General features: G+C 40.2%; 1 protein-coding gene across 8 annotated transcripts in view; it reads right to left on the bottom strand.

Moving 5' to 3' along the window:
• Positions 1-8,794: 8,794 nt before the first annotated feature.
• The window catches only part of Dock9 (dedicator of cytokinesis 9), a 265,843-nt gene continuing 264,222 nt past the window's right edge, over positions 8,795-10,415 (bottom strand). For all 8 annotated transcript variants that reach the window (XM_090341935.1, XM_090341939.1, XM_090341934.1 and 5 more), the window contains one exon: positions 8,795-9,961. In XM_090341935.1, the coding sequence (XP_090198061.1) occupies positions 9,839-9,961 (123 nt within the window). In that variant the 3' untranslated portion in view covers positions 8,795-9,838. The remainder of the gene's footprint in view (positions 9,962-10,415) is intronic.

Raw genomic sequence — 10,415 nt, 5'->3', positions numbered from 1 at the left:
TTTACAAGGACAGAAAAGCTCCTCAGTAGATCCCAGGTACCTTCCACAGCACAATGAGTAGCACCATCCCCACACAACCAGTGGGACCACATTCTGGACAAATTCTAATTGACACAGCCTTGAATGAATGGTTGTCATCATTGTTCTCATTTTTTCTACAAAGGAAGAAGGCATTCCTTTTCAGCCTCCATAGTTCCATGGATTTGAGTCTCTATATGGAGGTTGTGCCTCTTCCACTGACTTGCAGAGGGAGATACGGAGAGTGAAATATGAGTTGGCTCACAGAACCAGGAAGGCTTGAGCTCCTGCTTTCATGTTTATGATGTTTGTGCCACATGACAAGTCCAGACTCTCCCTGGACACCAGGCTGGTCTGTGACAAGCATGCATGGGAAGATGAAGGCTCACCCTGTGGGTGACTCTCCACCTCTTCAGTTGCTGCAAGTAGCTCCAGGCAGTGAACAGGTGGCTACCAAGAGAAGGCATCCACTGCGTCTGTACTGCAAGCTGTGGTCTCAACCAAAGCTTACTGTACCCAGATGGTGGGAGATGGAGTCTGATGTGGTCTGGAGGAGCTTTGCAGAGGGACTTGGGTCCTGGTACAGACTGGAGGGAACAGGAGTGCCTCCAGCAATACGTTTGAGGAGCTCCTCCACAGCTGAGACTTTAGTTAGAAGCATCAGACTCAGAAACAACCCCCCAAACATGCTGTTTTGTCCATCAAAGAGTGTACTGGGGTTTCAGCAAATGCAGGAAAGGGTTCCCTTGTTTGCCTAAGATCCCATCTGCCACAGAGGAGCATATGTGTCACCCAGCAAGGAAGAGGAAACTCTCGTAAGAGGAGGACAAGCTGAAAGCCATGTGCTACACCCAGTGCCAGGGCACACTGTCCCAGGCCAATTGTCTCTTCTCTGCCCCTGATAATCACTGAATTCCTTCTGCCAGTGCCTCACTACCTCTCCCTGATGAAGATGGTGTGTATTTTTCAACCACATGGGTTTTGCGTGTTGTGTGGGTCCTGTCTAATCTCTGTTCTTTATGTTCCCACTCCATTTGATCAGTGTGTATCAGCAGACTACTGGGGCCTCCAAGGGAAAAGCTGAAGCAGAAAGGTGCAGGAAAAAGGCTTAGAGAAATACCCCGGGGAGACCTGTGCAATTCTAACTTATTAGACTGAAGAAATACTGGTCTATCATCTTTTATTGCTTTGTTTCCCACCACTATAACAGCTATTAAAATTCCACATCCTTTGGAATGTTCCATAAGACATGTTTAGTGTGTATATATGAGAGAGAGAGAGAGAGAGAGAGAGAGAGAGAGAGAGAGAGAGAGAGAGAGAGAGAGAGAGAGAGAGAGAGAGAGAGAGTGTGTGTGTGTGTACTGGGGCTTGAACTCAGAGGCTTACACTCTGATTGGGCTTTTTTCCTCAAGGTACCTTGTCTCATGGACTTTTCTGTCCAGTCTGACTGAAAACCTTAATCCTCAGATCTCAGCCTCTTGAATAGCTAGGATTACAGATGTAAGCTATCTGTGTCCAGTTTCAAGGATTCTTTTTTAAAAAAATTATTTTCATATTTGACAAAGAAGCCAAAGATATACAGTGGAACAAATATATCCTATTTGATTATGGGTGCTGGCAAAACTGGGCAACCATAGCAGAAAACTAAAAATTGACCCTAGCCTTTCTCCATGCACAAGCATTAACTCAAAATGGATCGAAGACCTCAATATCAGATCTGAAACCTTGAAACTGTTACATGATAGAGTAGGAGAGACACTGGAACTCATAGGCACAGGTAAAAACTTCCTGAACAGAATCCCAGGGTCACAACAGATTGGAGAGAGACTTGATAAATGGGACTACCTAAAAATAAAAAGTTTCTACACAGATAAAAGAAGTGATTGCCTAGCATGCACGAAAACCCAGGTTCAATTCCTTGATACCACATATATAGAAAAAAGCCGAAGTGGTGCTGAGGCTCAAGTGGTAGAGCTCTAACCTTGAGAAAGTCCAAGGACAGTTCTCAGGCTCTCAGCTCAAGCTCAGAACTGTCAGAAAAAAAAGGAATAGCTACTAAAGTAGAAAGACAGCCAACCACCTGGGAAAAGATATTTACCAATAATATATCAGAGAAATATCCAGTATCTACAGGGAACTCAAGAAACTAATCCCACCCCCCCAAACCCAACAAACCAATCACTAAATGGGCAAGGGAACTAAAGAGAGACTTATCCAAAGAAGAGGTTAAAATGGCAGAAAAATATGAGAGAATGCTCATCATCCATGGTCATAAAGGAAATGCAAATAAAAACAACCCTAAGATACCACCTTATTCCAATTACAATGGCCAATATTCTGAACTCAGACAAAGACAAATGCTGGAGGGTTTTGGAGAAAGAGGAAGTCTACTGCACTGCTGGTGGGATTATAAGCAAGTACAGCCACTCTGGAAAGCAGTGTGGAGGTTTCTTAAAGAACTGAAAATAGACCTTCCCTGTGATCCCGCCATACCACTCCTGGGCATCTACCCTGAACATCATAACCCAGGATATGATAAGGACACCTGCTCAGCTATGTTCATCTCTGCATTATTCACAATAGCCAAGCAATGGAAACAATCCAGATGCTCTACCGAGATGAGTAGATACAAAAAATGTGGTACATATATACAATGGAATTCTACATAGCCAACAGACAAGATAAAATTAATGGAATTCACTGGGAAGTGGATGAATCTAGAACAAATCATTTTGAATGAGATAAGTCAAGACCAAAGGAACAAAAGGCACATGGTATCCTTAATATGTGGCCTAGATTTTTTTGAAATTCAATTTCTATTTCTAAGTGGAATCGTGGCAGTACAGCAGTCAGCAGTCCTCACTTCTGCTACCTCCAGAAACAGTTGCTCACTGGCTATTCCCTCAGAGCCCCCATTCCTCCAGTGAGCTAAGGCCCATATCATTTCAATTTTTGGTAGGTTTACTAGGACATAATTCCATCATAAATTGAGTATGAAAGACGCTCTGCTCACCTTGGACATTTTCTGCTCTAAATCCAGATCAGCCATTCTCCAAGGGGTCCTGTTCCTTTTGGTGAGAAAGGAATTAGAGATCATACTTTAGGCCTCCACATGCTTATTAGCTATGGTTAGTCAATGTTTGTAGGCTGTTCCAGTGAGCCTAGTTAGGAGATAAGTGTGTTCATTTATGATAAACCATATCATGAGTTCAAACTGGTACTTCCATACAAGCTTAGAACTAAAACCATTTAAAATTTCTTTTTTCTTATAGATTCATCTTTTTTTCTCATATGAAAAGCCTGGTTGTCAATAATTATCAAGATACGTTCTCTGATACACAACAGTCTCAGCATTATAATCTCACAAATACAATACAATAATAGTAACACAAGCAAAACAAGTATTGGGAAGTTATAGCTTATTTATCCATCATTTAGTTTTCTTGAAGTGCTGGTATTGAACTGAGGGCTTTGTGTATCCCAGGCAAGTGTGCAGGGTAAACTGGTGGAGCTTTAGCCCACAGCCATTGACTTATTCATTACCTTATTTATTTATGACTGTCGTGGGACTTGAACTCTGGGCCTGGGCACTGTCCCTGAGCTCTTCAGCTCAAGGCTTCTGCTTTACCCCTTGAGCCATAGCACCACTTCCAGTTTTCTGGCAGAAAAGTGGACATAAGTTTCACAGATTTTCGTGCCTGGGCTGGCTTTGAACTGTGATCCCCAGATTTCAGCCTCCCGAATAGCTAGGATTACAGGCGTGAGCCAGTGGTGCCAGCACTGCCTCATTACTGCCTTTTTTGTCCTTAGTGTATAGCTAAGAATGCACAGCAAAGTTCCTGAATTTTTAAGTTGCTTGAAATAATTCCTTTCTATATGATATAAAAGTATATATCAAAAATACATAATAAGGGACTGGGAGTTTGGCCTAGAGGTAGAGTGCTTGCCTAGCATGCACAAAGACCCGGGTTCGATTCCTTGGTACCACATTCTTAGAAAAAGCCAGAAGTGGTGCTGAGGCTCAAGTGGTAGAGCTCTAGCCTTGAGAAAAATCCAAGGACAGTGCTCAGGTCCTGAGCTTAAGCCCAGGACCGGCAAAAAAATACATAATAAAACATTTCTATGTATGATATATAATTATATATGTGATATATAATTACATCCATTTATTTCAATTTTTAGGTATTACAATGCATTTTAATCATTAAATAAACATTTAAATAATTTACAAAGAGGTTTATTTACCTGTCCAATATCAGGCGATCCCATCAGTTCTATCTCTGTATGATTGGCTTCTTGGCTTCACTGCACATGAAGGATGGTCTCATGGTGAGGCTCAGGGAAAGACCATCTGAGATCAGAAGCCACCGAGCTTGAAGGGCCAGGCTCACTCTTTCATAACAAACCATTGTTATAACACAATCTGCCAAGCCCTGCACTAATCTATTCTGAATTCAGTTCCTCCAAAGACCTAACTAGCATCCACTGACGTCCATGTCTAAATGGTACAACGACCTCCAATACCACTCACTGGGGATCAAGTTTATATCACATGAGACTCTGGGGAACACACCACGGCAATCTGATTTCTCTTTTAGGACAATGTGTCCCTATGGATTTTTTTTTGTTGTTGTTGTTGTTGGATGCCATTCCTATGGCTTGAACACAGGGCTCAGGCACTGTTGCTGAGCTTCATTTTGCTCAAGGCTAGCTCTGTATCACTTGAGTCACAGCACCACTTCATTTTTCTGAGTAGTTTATTGGAGGAAAGAGACTCATGGACTTTCCTTCTTGGGCTTGCTTTGAACCGTGATCTTCAACCTCTTGAATAGCTAGGATTATGGCTGTGGGCCAGCTTCCCTGTAGATTGTGTGTGTGTGTGTGTGTGTGTGTTTTCCTGTCTTGGGGCTTGAACTCAGAGCCGATTCTTGAGCTTTAGTACTCAAAGCTAGCATTCTGCCACTTGAGCCACAGTTCAATTTCCAGCTTTTCGGTGGTTAATTGGAGAGAAAGGGTTTCGAGGACTTTCCTGTCTATGCTCACTTCCAATGGAAATCTTCAGATCTCAGCCTCGGGAGTAACTAGGATTAGCTAGAAGTGGTAGGATAAATTGTGAGCCATCAGAGGCCAACTTTCTTAAGGATTTTGGTTTCATAAAGTTCAGATAAAATTCCCAAACACGTGTGATTTTTCACATACCTGACATATGAAAAACTTATTGCCCAAATTATGTAGCTGAAATTTGTAGACAAATAAAATGACACTTAAAAATGTGGCATTCATTCAAAGTGCCTTTGTTTATATTAATTTATCTTCCATACTTTTATTTGGATTTATTTATCCTTAAGCTCTTGGAATTCATCTTTTGAATTCTTGAACAGTTTCTATGTGCAAAGCACCATACTGGGATTGGAACAGTAAGATATTTGGCTCATTCATCCACTGTCTTCAGAAAATCCACAGATCAGAACAGTGTGACTTGAGTTCACTACCAGATTCTAGGACAACACGCCTGAAAGGCACCAAGGAGAGGTAACTAATTGTCAGGACACCAAAGTAATCCCTCAGAAAGTGCCTTTTTGAGTTGGGTTTCAAAGGATGAGTTTTCCCAATGGAGAGGAAAAGGCATCCAATAATTTCAAAGGGTTCAGAACCAAGTCTCTTCTTCTAAGGCTCTTGGGGAGCTTATGATGAGGGTGAGAACAAGTGGTAGTGGAGAGCTGCTCACCCCACAGAAGACAGGAAGCAGACAAAAGGCAATTATGCAAATGCATTTGTCCCTTGGCTTCCATGAAGTATTTGGTACTAGGATCCCTTATAGGTACCAAAAGTCACTGATGCTTGAATATCTCATATGCAATGAAATTTACATACAACCCACAGATGTCCTCCCATATACTTCAATCTCATCACTTACAATACCCATTACAATGAAAATGCTATGTGAATAGTCCATAGTTGTACTGTCCATAGAATAATGACAAGAAATAAAAGTCTACATGTTCAATATAGACATAATTTTTTTTAATCCGGATATTTTTCAAATGAGTTTGTTTGTGTTAAACTCACAACATGGAGGGTTAGTCACACAGTTCTAAAGCCAAGTTATCAGGTAAGCAAATCATACCACAGAAGGTTTATTGTTAATCTATTCCTCTCCCACAGAGACCATTTTTTTCTTTTCCTTTTTTTTTTTTTTGGCCAGTTCTGGGCCTTGAACTCAGGGCCTGAGCACTGTCCTTGGGCTTTCTCAAGGCTAGAGTTCTACCTCATGAGCCACAGTACCATTTCTGGCTTTTTGCTATGTATGTGGTACTAAGGAATAGAACCCAGGTCTTTGTGCATGCTAGGCAAACACTCTACCACTAGGCCAAACTCCCGGCCCTTTTTTTTTTTTAAGATCCAAGTCTGGGACTCAGATTTGGTATCTAATGCTTTCTTTCTTGAGCCATACCTCCAACCCTAAGATAAACATCTTTTAAAGTACATTTTTTGTCTATAATTAATGACCTAGTATTGTGCTCTGTACATATTCAGATCTCAGGTTAAATATTCTTATTCTAAAAATAAAGTACACCTGGAATTTTGGAGGTGAGAAGTTTATTTGCTCATTCTCTTGACTGTGGTGATGATACCTTGGGTATTCATTAGGACTCACCAAATTAGATACATTAAATGTGTATTTGCACATACGAATTATGTTGGTAAAGCTGCTATAAACGTGTACTTGTGTGTGTGTGTGTGTGTGTGTGTGTGTGTATGCACATGCCAGTCCTATGGCTTGAACTCAAGGCCTCATACTCTTATTTGGCTTTTTCGTTCAAGGGTGGCACTATACCACCTGACCCATACTTCTAGCTTTTTTTTCCCCTTTTTTTTCTGGCTAATTGGAGACAAGAGTCATAGAAGTTTCTTTCTGGGCTGGCTTTAAACCTTGATCCTTGGATCTCAGCTTCCTGAGTAGCCAGGATTACAGGTGTGTGCCTCCAGAACTTGGCTTACAGAGATTAAAAAAAATTAGTAACAGTACTTAACTGCGCAAATGACAATTCATAGAATGGTTTCCTATTGATGGAAATCAACTTTTTGCATATAGTTTTTACATGAAGGCACAGCGTCACAACTATCATTACTTCTTCCTATCATTTGTAAGTCAATATTGCACTCTTATCTATGTACCCTACCTTAATTAGTTCACATGACTGATCCCTAACAAGATACTATAGTTTTAATTTTAGTTACTTCAAAAACAATGCTCTTCAAAGGGAAGTGGGGACAGAACTTTTGTGTGTGGGATGGAGCTGAGGAGAGGTGGCAGTTGTACAATGTGAATCTACCTATTGCCATACTACATTATACACTTATCATGGTCCAAATGGTGAATTTTGTTATATATATGTGACAAATAAAAATAACTAGGCAAAATGTAAAACACAATTAAAAGTTACTGATGAGTGGTATCCCCCCTAAAACTGATAAATTTGTATTCAACCTTACGTAGAAACTGAAACTTCAAACATGAACTAAATGAAGTAATTGTACATGTCCCATTGCAAGGCCATGGTAGATGTCCTCAATCTTCTCCATTGTTTCTGAAGTGAGGAAAGTTGGTCATGTGCCAGATTGGTCACATGTCAGGCCAGTCACATGCCAGGTCAGTCACGTAGTGGCCCTATCAACACTTCCCTCTTTACCATCGAGAGATGGTTCTTTTCCCCACTGTTAAAATAAGTGAGGTTGGCCATCTTCCAAACTTAATGTTATCGGGCCTGGATTCTTTTTCTAGACTTTTATTTATTTTATTGCTGGGTGACCTGAATTTTATGGCTCCTAAATGAGATGTTTATGAGTAGGGATCTAGTTCAGTGATAGATTCTTCAACCTATCCCTAATGTGTTTGGTTTGGTTTATTACTCTGGGCAGGGATGTCAGGGACTGAAGCAAAACTACACAGAGACTTTTCTGACGCTATTCTATTTCTGCAGAAAACTTCCTCTTCCTTCCATCCATGGAACTACATGACACCAAGAGACAGTGAATGAACTCCTCTGCCAAAGCCACGGGGTGTACCAGCAGGATCAGTACTTGCAATCTGAGCTGTAGCTATTTCAGTATAGCTGTTTACGATGACGTGGGGAACAGGGCAGAGGTGTGCACACATAGCTAATTAAAAAAAATGACCATGTGTGAGAAGTAATGCACCTACTATGAATGTAACTGAAACCCTAGACTATACATTACCCTGACAATAAAAAATTAAAAAATGAACACCTTAGCTCTGGAATAGTCACTTCAAAAGAAGTAAGGGAGACAATAAGATCAGAGCCTTGAGGTAGCTGAAGAAGAAAAGCCAGAGTAATAATGTGTCTATGAGCACTTGGGAATACTAGAACAATCCCATATCTGTGGGACAACAAGCATTCACTTAAGTCCTCCGGTAGAAGGACCTCCAGACTTCTTTTGAAATCTGTATCACAGAACTGCTACAAAAGTAGAGAAACAAGGATTAGAGGATTTCCACACACTCAAACTTTGCTCCAATCATACCCAACATTTTGTCAATTTTGTTTTATTTATCCTTCACCTTTTCCTCAGGATATCAAGGGAAATTTTAGTAACCAAGTTAATTTTACCTGGAAGTACCTCAGGATCCTACTCCTGCTAGGATTGTCTAACAATGAATACCCTATGATCATCACCAGAAAATTAGCAGTTTTTTTTAATACAGATGTGGTACAGAGTGTTTAATTACAGCAGGGCAGTGATTCCAATTAAATAAAATTAAAAACTTTTATTTTCCTGAATATAAAATTTCTAAATTAATGTCTTAAAAGAAAATATAACATGGTGAAAGTTTTAAATTATACCCCCAGTGCTAAAGGATTTATGAATAACCAATCACATATTCCACCATTTTGGCAAAAAGATGAATTTTTTTAACAGTTTATAAACCTAATATAGCAAAGACTGTATACATCTCCATATTGCACGTTTTATGTACAAGAATAAAACAGTAAAGTCAGTGTATTGCATATAGAATAAGAACAGCACAAACTTGTCACAAGTAAACTTATAAGGAAGCAGATGTATTAAAAATGTAGAAATGTAACACATGTATGTACATGATGCTGAGACTATATTAACAAACTGTATGTACACAGTGATATACTGTACTATGTTTTACCTTTTAGCATAGTTGGGTTTGTTAGTACAGGCCTTTCGTTCTAAACTGCCTGACTAGTTTTAAGCTCACATAGTTTCTTAAGCCTTCATATGTCTTAAATGCAAGGAATGAATATAAAAGCACTAAATCTTCTTGTTCACTGGTACAAAAATTACAACGGTCAGTTCCCTTAGATCATCAAAAACTAGTCACAAAAATAGTTCTTGTATTCAACCTGAATGTGCCTCAGGAAAAAAATAGTATCTTCAAGATTTTCCAACTCAGCCTAGAGGCAGAAGGTCCCCTGGCCTTGGTTTCAGTGCCACTGTCCTGGCTTTGTTTGTTTAGGTCATTTAGTTTTACAACTACTCTGTAGGGAAGAATAAAATTTAACTCCAATTTAAAATTGTCCACCACACACTTATGTTAAAACACATGGTATACTCTGAATATTGCCAGTTTAGACTTAAAAAAGAATAGGTGCACCTTCTTTCAACTCTATAGAAAATCTGCTATGAAATATTACAGTCCTTAATCCCTTTCTTTCCCTTCCCCATGGCTTCTCCCTGTGCTCACTCTTGCTAGGGATGAGCTGTGGGAATCATCCTGAGTTTACAAATGACAAACAAGTCCCTGTATGCGGGCTGAGAGGCAAAATCACACAACCGAAGACGAGCTTGTCAACCCGTGAACCATTGTGCTTGTTGGAGTTCCGCTGATGGCATTGAAGATATGAAGGGAGTTCGGCAAAACGCTCGTCTTCTCCTCCAGAGGGCAAATCTTGAGGCACAGAAACACAGCGTTACTACAGTGCAAGACCCAGACACTCTTCACAATGGCATTTAGGTAACATATACAACTTGTCATCAGTGTCATTCTATTATTGCCAATCATGGTGCAGCCAAGGCTTTGGTAGTTGGCAGAGTGTTTGCTTCTGCTGATTGGGTAAATGGCTATTCTCAGTTCGGGATTGTGAGGATGAAGTCAGGAAAAGCATGCAGTAGCTATTATAAGTTAGTGAGTAGACAGCCTTCTACAGTCACCAGATTTTAAAATGGCCTGAGTGTATTGTACCATTTGATTTGGTTATTATCTAGCCTTATCCCTTGAAAAAGCCTTTTGAAAAAAAAAAAAACACTGGAGATCTTGTTTTGCTATTGTCTCTTTCTCTCAGGTGCCACAGACAATCCACCCTTTGTAAGAGAGCATGGCTCTCCCTTTCCTGACCCTGACA

The sequence above is a fragment of the Megascapheus bottae genome, chromosome 11 (genome assembly GCF_031878675.1).
Source record: "Megascapheus bottae isolate mThoBot1 chromosome 11, mThoBot2.hap1, whole genome shotgun sequence".
Classification (NCBI taxonomy): domain Eukaryota; kingdom Metazoa; phylum Chordata; class Mammalia; order Rodentia; family Geomyidae; genus Megascapheus; species Megascapheus bottae.
Note: the sequence above shows the minus strand (reverse complement) of the source record. Positions and strands in the feature narration are given on the sequence as shown.